The sequence below is a fragment of the Protopterus annectens genome, chromosome 8.part0, assembly GCF_019279795.1.
Source record: "Protopterus annectens isolate FY-2018-M chromosome 8.part0, PAN1.0, whole genome shotgun sequence".
Taxonomy (NCBI): domain Eukaryota; kingdom Metazoa; phylum Chordata; order Ceratodontiformes; family Protopteridae; genus Protopterus; species Protopterus annectens.
Genome location: NC_056741.1, coordinates 709,146,913 through 709,165,675, shown reverse-complemented (window position 1 = coordinate 709,165,675; position 18,763 = coordinate 709,146,913). Strand labels below are relative to the sequence as shown.

General features: G+C 41.4%; 1 protein-coding gene across 2 annotated transcripts in view; it reads right to left on the bottom strand.

Annotated features, from left to right (window-relative positions):
• Nucleotides 1-18,763, bottom strand: part of GON4L (gon-4 like) — a 3,426,849-nt gene that overhangs the window by 2,104,163 nt on the left and 1,303,923 nt on the right. For both annotated transcript variants that reach the window (XM_044080158.1, XM_044080159.1), the window contains one exon: nucleotides 16,794-16,919. In XM_044080158.1, the coding sequence (XP_043936093.1) occupies nucleotides 16,794-16,919 (126 nt within the window). The remainder of the gene's footprint in view (nucleotides 1-16,793; nucleotides 16,920-18,763) is intronic.

Genomic DNA, 18,763 nt, shown 5'->3' with positions numbered 1-18,763 from the left:
AAAACCCCAAAATCTTGATGCACATTTATTGTTAAAGTTTTCATACAAACCAGGGGGAAACTCTGCATGTAAGAGCAAATGCCACTTTATAATACTCTTCTTGAGGTAAATGAACTAATCACCAAAAAATGGTGGTACTTGGTCCAGAACAAAAAAATGAAATGCTACAAAACCGTCACAACACACACTATGTTTTTCCAATGCATTATACAAATTTTGGTGCCTAATAGCTGGATTATGTTCTTTAATCTGGTCCGCCAATCTCCTTACAGTTTTGCCAACGTAAGAGTATGAACAAGTGTCACAAATGCCAACATACACCACTTAAGTACTGTTACAATTAAACCTGTTTTTACATCTGACAAAAAAATTGTTACGATTGAATGTGTATCAACCACCTTGAAGAATGTAGGGGCAAGCCACACACTCACCGCAAGGAAAGCGACCTGCTGGCTGGGAAAATTGTAGGGACGTTGATATTGCAAAAAATGGGAGGTCCTTCTCTTCAAAGCAATGCGGAGTTTTCTGTTATTAATGAAAAGTGGGCTTGGAACCCAAAATATTAGAGAGCTCCTTATTACTGTTCCAGCTGATAATGTTCCATTTGTTGTGCAGTATCTGTTTAACACACCATGCATGTCTCTGCAAATGGGGAGAGGGAAACTCAATTTATGGTTTATACCTGTGCAATTGTCAGTGTGGACCTGCAGACCAGATGCAAGTATTGGGGGGATGTGGTAGACCTGTTCAGGCAAACCTCTGTCCTAATACAAGCCAACAAGCCTAGAGGATAGTTTCTATCCTTAAAAAGCCCTGACAAAAAAGCACATTCATTCAATGGGTTCATAGGTAGGTACTAGGCTATCTGCCCGAAGGCATTTATAAGCCTAGCCAGAATGTGTTGGCTTTCGCCGCCCCTTACATTAGTTCCCTGTGCCTCTGTCCAGTAGAGCCATTGAAGTGATCCCTGGGGTAAACTTTGTTTCCCATCCACTCATCAAGGTTTCTCTTGAAGAGGGTTAGCAAGGAGCTCTGCCTAATGTAGATTGGAATATTGTTCTTGAGCATGGGAAGTCTCTGGGACAGGAATCTATCCCTCCTATTTATTGTTGTGGTGAGGTTTAGAACCCTGTAGTGTGTGGCTCGAGGGGGATATGATTTTCTTTAGGTGGAGCATGTCCATCAATTCTGGGTTGGACATGGCCTTGTATGCCAGGCAGAGATTGCCTCTGAGTAGGCGGTATGCAACAGAGTACAGCTGGAGTTTCTTCAGTCAAGCTGCATAGGTCATCTGCTTGAGGCCAGTGATCCTCTTGGTGAGGTACTTCTGAGGTCTTTCCAGTTGTTGCAGGTGTCTTGTAAGGTACATCCCAAATGGGGCATTGTACTCTATGATGGGTCTGATGAGTGATGCATAGAGGGGCCCAATGACCTCTTTCGCTCTGGATGCAAACCCTTTTGTGATTAGGTGAGCCACATAGAAGGATTTTCTAGCCACTTTGGCAATGTGATTATCAAAGGAGAGGTTACTAACTGCTTGGGTCCCCAGATCCCTTATTACATCTTCTGTATTTAGGGGGCTACCACCTATGTGGCAGTTTGTGGGTACTTTTTTTTTCCAAATGGGGATGGCTATGCACTTTTTGGCATTTAGCTTGAAGTCATGATTTTGACACCAGGTATCTGTCTCAGTGAGACCTTTTTGGAGGATGTCTGTGTCAGCCCGAGTGTCAATTATAGCCCCTAGTTTGCAGTCGTCTGAGCCCTGGGGAATGCCACTTGCAACAGGTTTAGAGCCAGACCAAGCTCCCGCAACTCTTACCATGTGGTTTCTGTCCGTGAGCCAGTTGGCAACCCATCTTGTGACGTAGGGGTTTATGTTCAGGTTGGAGAGCTTGTCTATAATACCCGAGTGGGGAATCGTGTCGAAGGCCTTTGCGAGATCTAGGTAGGCTGTGTGGACCAACTTATCCTTGTCTATAGCCTTGGTAACTGTCTCAAAGAAGTCCACCAGGTTTAGGAGGCATGATCTGCTCTTAGCAAAGCCAAACTGGGTAGGGTCCAGTGTTTGGAGGTTTCCAATGTCTCTGTTAATGAGATCCCTGATGATGCACTCCATAGCTTTGCAGACCAAGCTAGTCAGGCTTATAGGGTGATAGTTCCCGGGGTCCATTGTGGCTCCACCTTTGTGGAGTGGAATAACCATTGTTGGGCGCCACTCTGTGGGCACAGACTGTGGAGAGGCTGAGTTTAAGCAGTGTGTTTAGGTGAGGGGTTAGTTCATCTTTGAGCTACTCTAGAGCGCAGCTTGGGACACCGTCCAGTCCCACTGATGATGTGTTTTCGGCTTTGGAGAGGGCTGTTTTAACCTATGATTTCAGGGGCACTTCATTCTTCTGGTATAGTTATGGGCCCTTTTGAGGGTGAGAGGGGGGTGAAGTTTGCACTGAACCTGTCTGCCAGGATGGTGGCTATATCGGTCAGTTCAGTGTTATTTGTGCCATTCTGTACCAACTCTGAGCAGATCTGAGAATTGCCACTTAGATTCTTGACATAGCTAAAGAATGCCTTGTGGTTAACTTTGAAGCTAACCTTGGATGATTTTGAGGGAACGTAGTTTCTTGCTGATACCGATCAGGGATGTCTTCCCTTCTTGGGATTTTACTCTTTTCTGTACTAGTTTCCTCCTTCTATTGTATAGCTTGCTTATGGCAGGGGTCCACCAGACTGGTTTCCTTTTATTAGAGGACTGAGTCTTGGTTTTGTTTGGGATAGCACGATCCATGCATTCTTGTAGGTGCCCATAGAGTGCATTAGTAAAGGGTTTTGCAGCTTGGACAGCTTTATCCTTTAGCATGGGGGATTTGAAACCTCCCACCTCGGTCTTAAGTAATGTGAATTTGCTTTTGAAAAGTTTTTCACGGTGGTTTTTTTGACCGGGGGTGGTGGCGGAATGTGGATATCCAGAGTGATTAGTTTATGGTCAGATCTAACCAGCGAGGGGTTTACCTCCGGTGTGGAACACCGGTCGCCCATGTTGGTGATGACCAGGTCCAATATGTTGTCACCTCTGGTGGAAGTGTTGACCAGTTTATCCAGGGCGTTTGAGTTTATAAATTCTAGGAAATGTTGGGCAAGGGAGTTTGTACTTGAGTAGTTCTCCCAGTTAATATTTGGGTAATTGAAATCACCCAGTATCAGGGTGTTTGGTAGGACCTTTATGTTTCCAGAAATGTGGAGTGGGGGTCATGAGACAAGGTAGGTGATCTGTAACAAGCTATAATTTGAATAGCAGTTTTGCCCATTGTTAGTTGCACGCGGATGATCTCTGAAGCATCGTGCTGTGCCACTAACCTGGAGGTGTGGGTATCCTTGATGAATATGGATACTCCTGCCTTTTGTATTTCGGTGCAGGTTTTGTGGCCGAAATGTATGGTACGAGTTGTAGCCTGGTAGTGCTGGTGTGCTCTCTGGAGCCTTAAACCAGATTTCTGTACATATATTGATTTTCTCCATTCTGAGGAGTGCCTCAAGTGCGTGCATTTTGAGGTTTAGACTTCTGGCATTGAGTAGCATTACCCTCAGTTCTTTGTTACTTGTGCTATTTACAGCGGTGGGTTTGTCTTTTGAGCCTTGCCTAAAAAAAGCACTATGGGGGTGGCAAGTATTCAAAAGCCTAAGGGTGACAGCTGCAAGCCGTCTCTAGCGAAGCAGCGTGGCTTGTCGAGCATGTCATCCCAGGCTGACAGACACTGGATCCCCTTTGAATGACACCAGAAGCTTAGCCAATTGTTGAAATTGATCATTTTTTCTCTATACCGTGGTATCATTCTTGGTGAGGTGAAAGCAGGATGCTACTCAGGGTCATACTGGCCTGGGCTACGTGATCAGAGAGCTCCTCCATGTCTCTTTTCATATAGTCCAGAGAGGTACGGCTCAGGTCATTCACACCAACAATATTTGTACTTGTTCTGGAGTGACCTGAGTGCTTGTGTTATGTGGCAGATCCTGGCACCTGACAAGCAGCTAACAGTAACCTTCTCCTTGTTCAGCCTAGTGAGTGGGATGTCAGTGTGCCTGACTATAGAGTCACCTATTACTAGTGTGTTGGGTATGTTATTTTCCCTTAAGGGCTGTGATTGTGTGGCACACTGGATTTGTGAAGTGTGTGTTTCATGGTTTGTGTTGGGACGGTGGAGGTTGCTCTGCTACCTTTAAACTACAACAAAAACAAAAAAAAAATCTTGCTTTTTTCCCACTTTCTGAAAGTTAAGAAAGTTCAGTTACAGATTTGCTGTTCTGAACTGTTTGGAAGTTTCTAGAAGGCCAGTGCTTGCTTGGGCTAAAGGAAAGTCCTCTGTGTTCACCAGTGGGAGTGGTTAAAACTGAACAGCCTGCCTGTCCCTGGAGTAGTGGTTACTACCTAGAAGCTGTAGTTTTATTGGCCATTTTGGGTCAGTTCTAAACTCCTTGATCTGTCTGTCTTAAAACCCGGCTGCCTCGTGGTTTTGGCATCTTTTCAGGCTTGCTAGTTGTTGCTGAAGCACCTACCAAGGGGAGAAAACGCTGAGAGAAGAAAAGGAGCCACTTTTGTGATTTTAAGTATTTTCTTCTGATTTTTTGTTACGTTTTACTGCTTTGCCTCCTACTTTTTGGCATTTTCTGGCTTGCTAAAGTTTATATCTGTAACAGTAACAGTACTTGGAACACATCTAGAGCCTGTTTACTGTATTTCCTGTGTTGCACTTAATTTAAAATAGTTTTTTCTCTAAAAACTGCATTTTACCTGATTTTGGCCTAGCACTCAAGTGTGGGGTCATTTATTGCACTGTTGTGATTATTTTGCTGCTTGTGTATCTCTGCTACCTTTAAACTACAAAAAAAAGAAAAAAAAAATCTTGCTGTTCTGAACTGTTTGGAAGTTTCTAGAAGGCCAGTGCTTGCTTGGGCTAAAGGGAAGTCTCTGTGTTCACCAGTGGGAGTGGTTAACACTGAACAGCCTTGCCTGTCCCTGGAGGAGTGGTTGCTACCTAGAAGCTGTAGTTTTATTGGCCATTTTGGGTCAATTCTAAACTCCTTGATCTCTCCCTCTCTTAAAACCCTACAACTCTCTTTTTGCGCACTGAGCAGCGTCAGGCAGCTCCGCCTAAACAGGTTTAAACTATTCCAGGCTCAAACAGTCTGCTCTTCACTTTTTCCCCTTAGAACGGTTCAAACTCTCAAAGTAATCACTCTATTATCTTTCTAAAGCCCTGCACTTGCTCAGCTCTTATAAAGAAACACTAACTAACTAAAGCACTTCACCCTCCTTGACTTCTCATAAGTATTAGGCTCCCGATTGGTCCTTCCTGATCAAGTGAAAAATCAGTTCCCTTCCCTAATCTGATCAGTAAAAAAACAGTTCCCTATACTAATCTGGTATGTCCAAGGGTCAGTTTCAAGGTTACTCTTCAGTCCAGCTGGTGAATCTGGGAATTTTGAGGCAATGTTACAATTGCCTTATATACACAGACAACCCTCTCCTCCTTCCAACAAACTCTAATACATGTGAGAGATGCAGTTATACAGCCAAATTGGAGGCAGAGCTCTCTCAACCCAAGACTGGCACAGTCAGTCAGGAGGAAAAGGTAACCACCCACACCACAAATCCAGTCTCACACAGACCTATTGCATCTGCATACCCAACACATAAACACACAAAAACATACTCGGAGGCTCTAAATAAAAATCTGCCTAAACAGCAAAGACCTCCTAAGCAGATATCCAAGCAACAGCCACCCCTTAACAATACCCACGAATCACATATCTCACAAAATCAGTGTGCCTCACAGTCATAGCCCTTAAGGCCAAACAACACACTTGTTATAGGGGACTCTCTTGTCCGGCACACTGACGTCCTGCTCACCAGACTGAACAAGGAGAAGGTCACTGTAAGCTGCCTGTCGGGTGCCAGGATCCACCACATAATGCAAGCACTCAGGTCACTCCAAAGCAAGTACAAGTATGGCTGTCATTGTCCATGCTGGTGTGAATGACCTGAGACATACCTCCCTGGACTACATGAAAAGAGACATAGAGGAGCTCTGTGACCATGTAGCCCAGGCTGGTATGACCCTGACCTTGAGTAGCATCTTGCCCTCACCAAGAATCATGCCACAGTATAAAGACAAAATAATCAGTTTCAACAATTGGCTAAAGTATTGGTGTCATTCAAAGGGGATCCAGTGTCTGTCAGCCTGGGATGACATGCTCGACAAGCCACGATGCTTCGCTATGGACGGCTTGCACCTGTCACCCTTAGGCTTTCGTATACTGGCCAAGGCTCTTGCCACCCCCATAGTGCCTGTTTTAGGCAAGGCTCAAAGGACAAACCCACCTCCATAGACAACCCATGGATAAAAAAACTAAAGGTAAAGCTACTCAATGCAGAAGTCTAAACCTCAAGATGCATGCACTCGAGGCTCTCCTCAGTATGGAGAAAATTGCTATCTGTGCAGTAACAGAAACCTGGTTCAAGGCACCTGAGAGCACCCCAGCACTACCAGGTTATAACTCATACCATGCTGCCCCAAAACTCGGACCGAAGCACAAAAGGAGGGGGAGTATCTATATTCATCAAAGATACCTACACCTCCAGGTTAGTGGCACTGCAACGAAGCATCGGAAACCATCCGTGTGCAACTAACAGCGGGCAAAACTGCCTTTCAATTTGTAGCCTGCTACAGAACACCCTCCCTATTACAGGAACCCCACTTGGCATTCCTGAGAACACTGGAGAATATGAAGGTCTCTCCAAACACTATGTTATTGGGTGACTTCAACTACCCAAACATTGACTGGGAAAACTACTCAAGCCCAAACACCCTTGCCCAACGGTTCCTTGAATTTATAAAACTCTAACGCGATGGAACAACTCACTCCTCCAAAAACAGGAGACCGGTCTGGTGGACCCCGGCCATAAATAAGCTCTACAACAGGAGGAGGAAGCTACTACATGACAGAGCAAAATCCCAAAAATAGAAGGCATCTCTGATCAGTACTAGCAAGAAACTTTGATCCCTCATAAAATCATCAAAGGCCAGTTTCGAAAGAAAAATTGCCCTAGACACTAAAGACAATCACAAGGCCTTCTTTAGTTATGTCAGGAATATGGGCGGAAACTCCCAGATATGCTCTGAATTGTTGCATAACGGTACAAAATATACCAAACCTACAGACATAGCCAACATCCTGGCAGACAGATTCAGCGCAAACTCCCCCCCCCCCCAAAGGAGCAAATGCCTATCCCAACTGAATGTAACCTCCCTGACATCACAGAAGCACAGGTGAAAGCTGCCCTCTCAAAAGCAAAAAACACAGCATCTATGGGACCGGATGGTGTCCCAGGCTGTGTCTTACATGAGCTCCAAGAAGAACTGAACCCTCACATTAAGTCACTGTTCAAACTTAGCCTTACTACAGGATATGTACCCAAAGAATGGCGTACAGCTACAGTGGTCCCACTCCACAAAGGTGGTGCCACAATGGACCCCAGAAACTATCGCCCCATAAGCCTGACTAGTCTGGTCTGTAAAGCTATGGAGCGTATTATCATGGAACTCATAAACAAAGACATTGGGAGCCTCCAGACACTGGACCCTACCCAATTCGGCTTTGTTAAGGGCAGGTCTTGCCTCTTAAACCTAGTTGATTTCTTTGAAACAGCTACCAAAGCCACAGATGAGGGCAAGGTAGTCCACACAGCCTACCTGGACCTCACAAACGCCTTCGACACAATAACCCACTCGGGCATCATAAATAAGCTTACCAGCTTAAATATCAACCCCTATATCACAAGATGGATTGCAAACTGGCTCAGAGATAGAACCCACATGGTCAGAATCGCAGGTGCCATGTCCGAATCCAAACCAGTTACAAGTGGCGTCCCACAGGGCTCAGTTCTGGGACCTCTCTTGTTCGGCATATACTTCTCTGAGGTTCAGGATAACAAGGGGGGACTATGGCTGACAAAGTTCGCAGATGACTGCAAACTGGGAGCCATAATCGAATCTCCAGCTGACACAAGCATCCTCCAAAGGGGTCTCTCAGAGACAGATGCTTGGTGCCAGAGCCACGGCCTCAGGTTAAATGCTAAAAAGTGCATAGTCATCCCCTTTGGGAAAAACAATGTGCCACAAATTACCACATAGGTGGTAATCCATTAAGTGCGGAAGACGTAATTAGAGATTTGGGGACCAACGTAGATAGTAATCTCTCCTTTGATAATCACTTTGCCAAAGTGGTTAGAAAAACCTTCTATATAGCCCACCTTATCATGAAAGGGTTCGCATCTAAATCAAGAGAGGTCATTGTGCCCTTCTACTCGTCACTCATCAGGCCCATAATTGAATACAATGACCCTTTTGGGATGTACCTTACCCGACACCAGCAGCAACTGGAGAGACCCAAAAGTACCTCACCAAGAGGATTATGGGCTACAAACAGATGTCCTATGCAGCTCGACTAAAGAAACTCCAGCTCTACTCAGTTGCTTACCGCCCACTCAGAGGCGATCCATGCCTGACGTACAAAGCCATGTCAAACCCAGAATTAATGGACATGCTCCACCTCAAAAAATCCAAGTCCCTTAGAGCTACACGCTCCAGGGACCTAAACCTCAGCACAAAAATAAATAGGACATGCTGGAGGGACAGATTAATTTCCCAGAGGCTCCCCTCACTCTGGAATAGAATCCTAATTGATGTTAGACATAGCCTCTCGCTGACCCTCTTCAAGCGAAATCTGGACGCGTGGATGGGAAATCGCAAATTCACCCCTGGGATCTCTTCTGTGTCCCTGCTTGACAGAGGCACAGTAAACTAATCTTAAAAGGGTACCTTCTGTGACCTACTTTACAGAGGCACAGTAGGCTAATATAATAGGGAGGCGGAAGCCAAATACACTCTGGCTAGGCTTATAAATGCCCTAGGGCAGATAGCCTAGTATCTACCTATGAACCTATGGATGTCTGTTTTGGAAGTCTCTGTTGCTTTTGCAGATTTTTATTTAGAGCTTCTGAGTATGTTTTTGTGTATTTATGTGTGTTTTTTGCCGGCCTGGTTTCATAGGTCTATGTGAGACTGGTGGTGTGATGCAAGTAATTCCCTTCTCCTCTTGACTGCCTAGTCCAGTCTTGGGTTGCGACAGCTTAGCCTCCAGTTTGGCTGTATAATTGCATCTCTCGCATGTATTAGTGTTTGGTGGAAGGAGGAGAGGGCTGTCTGTGTACATGAGGCAATTGTAACATTACCTCAAAATGCCCAGATTTATCAGTTGGACCAGACAGTACACCTGAAACTGCCCTTTGGACATGCCTGGATAGGTACAGTGAACTGTTTTACTGACTGGATGGTAAGGTTGAATAGAGACCCTTGTCCTCCTCTACAGTATAGGGGGGTCTAGTGCTAAGGTTTATTAGTGCTTGCTATGAGTTTTGAGCAAGTGCCTATATGAGAAGTGAATGGTTTGAGTGCTCAAGTTAAAAGTTTGTCTAGCTCCATGGAAAAAATTGAAGAGTAGACTTTTTGGAGCTGGGAATAATTGTATCCTAGCTAACCAGCGCGCAAAACAGTGCAAATGCAGGTTTTATAGCAGAGAAATGAAAGAGATAGAAATTAGCCCAAAATGACCAATAAACTACTAATTTCTGGGCTGAAACCACTCCTCCAGGGACAGATAGGCTGCTCAAAGCTCTCTCCCTCACAGTGAACAGAGAAACTTCCTTCTATCCAAGGTATGGGCAAACACAGAAACTTGTAACACAGCCCTGAATTTAGCACTAACCTGAAAACTGGACTATACACTAGCTTGGAAAGGCAAGAAAACAAGTATTTTTTTTTTTTCAGAAAATAAAGCAGATGCTATCAAAAAAATACTTTAAATGCACAGAAATGGCTATCACACTTGAGTGTGTAGCCTACAACAGTTAAATAGGTAATTTAAACACAAAAACGACTTTGTTGAAGTGCAGGCAGTAAGATAAGTATAATATGTAGCTGAAACAAGCTTTTTAAATCACAGAAACTCTAGAAAATCGGCGTTTTAAGTGGAATTAGCTAAAGGCAGCAAAAAAAATGAAGAAAAATGATACTTAATCACTCTAAAGTCTCCCTTTTGTCTCTCTGCTGCTGTAGAACTCTGCAAGGCACCAGGCAGGAGCTTGCTGAGCTGTATACTAGCACAAAAACCTTGCAAATGCAGGTTTATAGCAGGGAAATGAAAGAGATAGAAATTAACCCAAAATGGCCAATAAACTTCAAGAAGATCAAGTCTTCGCTGATTAAGCAAGAAAGCTTGATGAACTGTTGTCTGACCACATTTGCTTTCATAAAATGGGGATGCTGGCTAGTCTTGTCCAGATAGGTATTAGGGTAGGCCTTTCTGCGAAATATGTTAGAGCTGAAAGATTTGATAACCGGATCAAGCTGATTATCTACATCCAGAAACTCAACTCTGTGGCACATACCAGAAACACTGACGGATAAGAAACTGATGCTGCCAGATAAATCAGTCAGAAAAGACTCAAGCTGAGACAAAGTGCCACTCCAAATGAAAAATAAATCATCAATATAGTGGCAGTAAAAAAGTACATGCTGAAAACCTGGAAAAACTGAGAGTATATACATCTCTCAAGAAAATAATGAGTCAGCAACTGTATGCTGTAACAAATATAAAAATATATTTAAGTTACATGGAAAAGAATAAGAAAGAACAGACTGGTTTCGGCTAGAATAATTTCATAGCCATCATCAGTGTTAAAAACAGAAACAGTCATTTGTTCCTTTTATACAATAGTAAAAATTAATTACATACCGTGATGGATTACCTCATAAATATTAATTTAGTCCGGGTGGGAAAAGTCCACCCAGTTTGATGATCTATTTTTTCTCTAACATCCAAAGTAGAGTGCCATCCCGCTTTGGTTGATCGGTCATCCATAAAGTTGAATGCGTTTGATATTGTGATTATACAGAGCATTACTAGTTCTAACATTGGGGTGGGGTTTTTGACATTGAATTTTTTGCAAATTGTAGCAGTGACTGGCTAGTTTACTTGGCCTCAAGCAGTTGCTCTGCATTTTATGTAGGTCAGACATCCAGGCCACTTAGATAGCGGATCTCTGAGCATCTAAGTGATATTAAACATAAGAGAACTAGTAATGCTCTGTATAAGCACACTATCAAACACCCCACAGCTTCATTCAACTTTATGATTATTGACAGAATTTTGGGTGATGCAGCGGTAGCGATGTTGCCTCACAGCAAGTGGTTCTCCCGTTTGATTCTCGGCTGGAGTGCGGGGAGTGCCTTTTGTGTGGAGTCTGCATGTCCTCTCTGCAGTTGGGTGGGCGTTCAAAAGACATGCGTAAATGGGCGTGCCTTCGCTGAAGGTTGAACGTCTAGCTGGCACCTCAGCGTTCATGAAAATCTACTGCCAATCATTAGTGGACCGGAGTTCCGCTGTGGCGACCCCTAACCAGGAAAAGCCGAAAGACCAAGACAGAATTTTGGGTGACAGATCAAACAAACCGGGGTGGCAATCTACTTTGGATGTTAAAGAGAAAAAATGGATCATCAAACTGGGTGGACTTTTCCCACCCAGACTAAATGAATATTTATGAGGTAAACCAATCATAGTATGTAATTAATTTGTACTATTGTATAAAAGGTACAAATGAATGCTTCTGTTTTTAACATTGATGAAGGCACTGAAATTATTCTAGCCGAAACTGGTCTGTTCTTTCTTGCTCTTTTCAATGTAACTTAATAAATATATTTTTATATTTGTTACAGCATACAGTTGCTGGCTCATTATTTTCTTGAATTTTGTCTCTTGCAGCCGTGCAGTCACCTATGTGCAGGGACCTTTTTGAAGAGTATACATCTCCCAAGCACTTATGACCAAATTAGCATACAATGGTGCTATTTTATCCTCCACAGCTACCCCTCTCTGTTGTTCAAAGATGTGACTACTGAAATGGAAGAAATTATTAAGCAGAACAACTGAAATCATCTCACAGATATCAATTTTACTATAGCTTAGCCCTGAGTATTACAGCAGGAATTTCTTGGTAAGTTGAAAACTTTCAAAGTGGGGAATATCTGCATAAAGAGCAACTACATCAAGGGTCACTAGAAAGCAGTCATGAATAGGAAGCCTCTGCAATTCATTCAAAAATGTCCAAGCATCTTTTAGATAAAATGTGGTCCCTTATACAATCGTGTTGACAACCATATCCACAAATTAAGAAATATTTTCAGTCTTAGTTCTTCTAATAGAGACTATCAGACAGAAAGGAGGGTTAACATGATCCTTGTGGATTATAGGAATTCCAAAAAGTTTCCCCAGACATGGACTTTTGACAGACATGAAATGAAATTCCTCTGGAGTTATCCTGCTGTCAGTAAGGCAGTCACTAAGAAACTTATTAATAGCAACAATAATCGTTAACTTCAGCTAAACAAACACATTTATAAAAAGTGTTGTCATCCAGACATTTATTAATCACATAAATATATCTAACCTGTTCCATGACAACAGTACCGGTGCCTTTATCAGCCTTCATAATATGTAAAGACTTATCCAAACTAAGTTCTTTTGAAGGTAGCAATTTCCTCTTGAGACAAGTTAAACCATTTCGCATTACTCTTGTTACCTAGGAGTGATCTGACATCATTAACACACACTTGGTGGGAAACACTGACAGCATTATGCAAAGGATGGTTATATAAATTGCCAGTCATATTGATGACGATAAAGCTCAACAAATATTAATTTATTTGATTACGATGATTTGTTAAGTTTTATTGTCCGCTGTTAAATTATGATGTGGACTCTTTATTTAGATCTACATTGTGTTTAGAGCTGTACAGCCTCAAATATGACTACCAATTAGTATTATGGATATTTTAGTTATGGGTTATGAGGTCTGCGGATCTAATTTGCTGGGAAATGCAATGGTTGTTTATGATTGGTTTTGAGTAAGAACAGTGTTATCGCCCACTGACCCACTTTTATTATGATGATTTGTTAAGCAATGGTATTCTACATCATTACTTTCACGTTGTATATTGTTATTATGTTTGTTTTTTAATTTAAGTATTTATATCATGTTGAAGTTCGGGTGCCGCCAGAATGCAACAACGATTTTAGGTGATGTGTCTGACACTTGTATTTTTTAACGTGTATTGTTTAACAGCCTGATACTGCTGAACGTGATATTATTATTTTTAATACAGTCTCATACGGACCTCTTTAATGTTGTGTTTAGGTTCTTATTCAGAATAGCATTACACTGAATTGAATTGGCAATAGGTGGTTAGAATACTATCTTATTGGTCAAGAGATCCATGTTTTTTGATTTGATATGAAATGCCATGGCTGCTGCTGAATGGCAGTGATAAAGAATTACATTATTGGATCATGCAAGATTAGCATATTGCCTTTTATTTAATCTAGTATGTAGCATCCTTTGCTGATTGTCTGCTGCTAGTAATGTAACTATTGGTCCATGGGATGTTCTGGTTTTAACTATTTGAATGCTGATCTTCTGATAAGTTCAATTTTGAAGTTTCTATTTGATAAAATATTGAATGTTGAAAGATGACTGGCAATATGTTGACAGTGATGTCAATGGTATAGTTCTAGAGTGTTTAAGCTCTACAACTTTTATCCAGTAAGAGCGTTAAAGTGCTTTATCTTTTAGAATAATTTGTGTAATGACTGGTTATGGTTTTTGGTGCAAAAAATAACTTTTATTGGTATCTGATATTTCAAATATAGGTTTGTGATATCTTTATAGTGGATCTGAAGAAGGGTCTTAGAACCCGAAAGTACTTCTCCTAATTTCGTTTATACTCGTGGAATAAATGTCAGTTTATGCCTGATTCTGTGGTGACTCTACTGGTTCTTCTAGCTTTGTTTGACAGAGATAGATACACACACACACACATATATATATATATATATATATATATATATATATATACACGTATATATATATATATATATATATATATATATATATATATATATATATATATATATATATATATATATATATATATATATATATATATATATATATATATACACACATATAAACACACACACACACACACATATATATATATATATATATACATATACACACACACGCATAGATATATATATATAGACATACATACATACACACACGCACACACACATATACAGACAGAGACAGACGCACACACAAATGGGTCCTTATCAGTTGATCGAGTTTTCAGAAACACAAAATTCATATGGTTGAGAGACCTGAAAGTTTTTGAATGGAGATTGCAGTACAATTCACCCTCTCCCTCACTATAGTGCAGTTCCGAAGTTGGTATACCTAAATTTGCAAGGGATAGATTTTTGTAGGGTTTTGTTTGAGAGGGAACTACCACTCCTATCTGATCCATTTGAGAATGCTTCTCACATTGAGATTCCCATTAAGGCCAGGGGGCGTGTCAGCCTGAAGTCTAACTTGCCATCTAGTAAAGGATTGCAGTCTCCATAAGGTAATGACACATAATCTAGTACTTGGAACAAAATTTTGCTGCACTGGGAGCTAGAAAGTGTATGTCTAGCCAAAGCATTTTTCCAGTCACCTTTCCTTATAGCTTGACGGTGTTCCTTAAAGTGATCACTAAGTTTTCTAACAGTTTTACCTACATAGAAGGCAGAGCATTCATCACACAGTCCCAGGTAGACAACATTAGTGCTATTACAATCAAAAGAATCACTAAACTACATCAGAAACTTGGGATTGGGAAGTTGGAAACTAGCACCCAAAGCAATAAAAGGGCAGCAAACACATTTGCCACAGTTGTACATCCCTGTCATTTCAAGACGACAACTAAGAAGAAAAGGGGATGTTTTTTCAAAAAGATTCTTCTGAGACCTAGTTCTCTTGTAACTAAAACTAGGGGTGTCACCCAATACCTTGGACAATTCATGGCTACTCTTAATAATATCCCAGTTCTTAGACAAAATGCTCCTAATGGGTTCTGCATCTACAGAAATGGGACAGGGAAATCTGGTGAGGTCATCAGCAGGAGTTGAAGACTTGGGAATGTAATCAAATTTAAGAATGGGAGGATATTTACTGTATCTAAATGAAGTAACTTCATTCATAACATCAGAAACCAGATTTTCAGGGTAATGTTTGTCAACAAAAAGATGTTTCAGAAACTGACTTTCATTAGAAAAAACATCATCATCACTCACAATGCGACTAAGACATACAAATTGCCCCTTGACTATGTTCCTTTTCATAAAGGGAGGAGGTTGGCTCGAAAAATCAAGGTAGTTGTTACGAAAAGTGCTTTTCCTATGGATGTTGGAAGGGAATCTGTAGGTAACGGGATCTAAGGTCAGAGTAATGTCCAAGAAATTTACTACATTCCTTTTTCCAAAGACAGTAAAAATCCAAAAACTGTTTTCTTGATCAGGTGAGCCAGAATATACAATCTAGCTCCATAAGAGACCCTTTCCACAAGAAAAAAATATAGTCAATAAAACGCTTGTAATTACTGACGAACTTGAAACTCTCTAGCTTAGATAAAATGTCAGCTTCCCAAGCACAAAGTACTAGATTGGCATATGTTAGAGCTACCTTAGCTCGTACTTATATTGCTGAATGTCTCTATAAAGTTCCTTTTTATTAATCAGGATGGCGGCCACATGTCTAGATAACTTCCCTTCTAAAAAAAAAATATATATAGATATATAGATACATATATACATATGAGAAAGCGAGAGAGATACAGATGTATATGTGTGTGTGTATGTATGTATGTATGTATGTATGTATGTATGTATATATATATATATATATATATATATATATATATATATATATATATATATATGCACATATAAACATACACCCATATATTTTAACACAAACACACAAAGTGCACATGTGTATACACACACACTCATATGGACATAGTGTTCAAAACCCAAAAAACAAAGATTGGCAAAACTCTTTCTTCATTAACATGGCAAGAAATTACATTTCTGGAGCATATCTACACTTTTACTACTTAATCTTCTCTCTTTTTTCTGTCTCTGTGCTTGCTAACCATCAAACCTTTCCAATGTGTTTTGAGCCCATTTATTCTCCTGTGCTGACTGTCTACAGTATAGGGTGTGACAGCAACCAAAAGAGGCAATGATTCAGTTAACTGTGAATGTACTCTTTGCCCTCACTGGCAGCCCAGCAATGCGAGTTCTCTACAAGCCTCTAACCTCACCCCAATGGCTGATATGGGCACACACGTCACCTTGGTGTGTCCTACACCCTCTCCCCTTGCTTTTGTCTACTTCCACCTACAAGCTGTAAAGTCTAAAATTACTAGTTAGGGCTCACTCAGCCTACTCTGACAGCCCTGGCCATGTCATGCAAGCATGCTCTTATATGCTGTCAATTTGCTTGACAGGAACTACCCTCTCCACCTGGATGGGCATGCTGGTGCTGGCCACTCACTCCCATCTTTCCTGCCAGCTCTTCGAATGTCAAAAGTGCTAGTCAAAACTCGGGTCATCTTAGTCTGGGCTTTACTTCTCTGTGTTCCTGAGCATGGATGGGGCATATCATTTTCAGTTGTTTTTCTAATAGTTAATAAGCCTGGAAACAAAGTTATGCCCTGCTTTTTGTAAGATTTCCTTAAAAAACGAATACACAAAAACATCAACTGTGATATTCTCTCTTACAGTTAAACACTTACATCTAGTGATGCTCTCCCATCTTCTTCAAGTTCATTGTGATCAGACAACTGCTTTGTGTGGGACTTTTTAGAACCTTGAGGAGAGGAGGCTGTGCTCGAAGTTTCAACATCACTCTCCATCATACTCTGTAAAAGAAACATTTTAGTCATCGACTTCCTGGTACATGCAAAGATAAGCAATACAATACATCAGGGGAAACAGACAATTAAGGACATATGATGTACTGCAAATTCGACCACCACATGCAACTTCATGCAACTTCCTGCAAATACAATTTTCTCCCCCAGCCAAAAGGATCCAAGACACAAACATTCATCAAAAAGGCACAATCTCCTGCAAATATATGGATCAGCAGTAATTTATGCAACACACTATTAATGTAATATGTCCCAAAGTACTAACGGTCATATAAACGTAACACTTCCTATCCTAATGGCAGGCTAACACACAACAGTTAGTGCAATGCAAGACTATCACTTAAAGACACAAGTACTAAGTACCGAATAACAATGCACAGTTATAACTCTCTCTCTCACTGTCCAAGGTTACACAACAGTAGCAGAGGACTTTGCAAACCATCAGTAATTAAATTTACAACCTGTGTTCAGGAACAACAACTGCTGCAGACTGTAAACAAACTTACCATGGAACAGAGCATACTGGACTTCGCTTCTGTTCCTAAGGAAATTATTGCAACTTCATTTCAAGTTTTACCACCTTTGATGTGCACTGATCAGGGGGCTATAACGAAATTACTACTCAATAATTCTACCAAACTGAAATTGAATCCAATGCACGAAAGAAACTATATGGAAGCAAATTGGTCATTATGTAAAACTAATAGGTGTCATGCAATCAGTGGAAAGAATGTACAAGAAATACGGCAAGCTTTGAAAGAGAAATTGTCCAAATGCAAAAAAAAATGTTTACCATCAGGATCAAGGTATACAAGGTCAGGAGATATTTCATTCCTAGGTGCTCTCCTGTTTGGTATCTCCTTCTCTCAAGTACAGGCTAGCACAGAAGGTCTTTAGCTAAACAAAGTTCGTAGATGACTGCAACCTAGGAGCCATAATCAAATCTCCTAACGATGTGGACATCCTACAAAAGGGCCTCACTGAGAGAGAGATGCCTGGTGTCAAAGCCATGGCCTCAAGCTCAATGCCAAAAAGTGCTTTGTCATCCCTTTTGGTAAAAACTCTGTACCCATGAACTACCACATAGGCGGTAGTCTACTTAACACAAAGTGTGATAAGAGACCGTGGGACACAGGTGGAGAGTAGTCTCTCCTTTGATAATCACATCGCCACAGTAGTCAGGAAATCTTTCTACGTGGCACACCTCATCACAAAAGGTTTCTCATCCAGGAAAAAAGAGGTAATTGTTTCCCTCTACTCATCACTCATTAGCCCCATTATAGAGTACAACGCCCCTTTTGGTATGCACTTCACAAGACATCTACAACAACTGGAAAGGCCGCAGAAATACCCCACAAAGAGGATTACCAGCCTGAAACAGATGCCCTATGCAGACCGTCTCAAAAAACTGCAGCTTTACTCTGTCGCATATCGTCTACTCAGAGGTGATCTCTGCCTAATATACAAAGCTATATCAAACCCAGAGCTTTTGAATATGCGCCACTTAAAGAAATCCCTCCGAGCTACACGCTCTAGGGACCTAAACCTTGTCACCACAATAAACAGAACATGCTGGAGGGATAGATTCCTGTCCCAGAGACTTCCCATACTCTGGAACAAACTACCTATCTATATCAAACAAAGCTCCTCATTAGAAAAATCTTGATGATTGTATGGGAGATAGGAAATTCACCCTTGGGATCACTTCTGTGGCTCTGCTCGACAGTGGCACAGGAAAATAATTTTCTTGGGTGGCGAAAGCCAGGGTACCTTTTGGCTAGGCTTATATAGGCCCTAGGGCTAATAGCCTAGTACCTACCTATGAACCTATG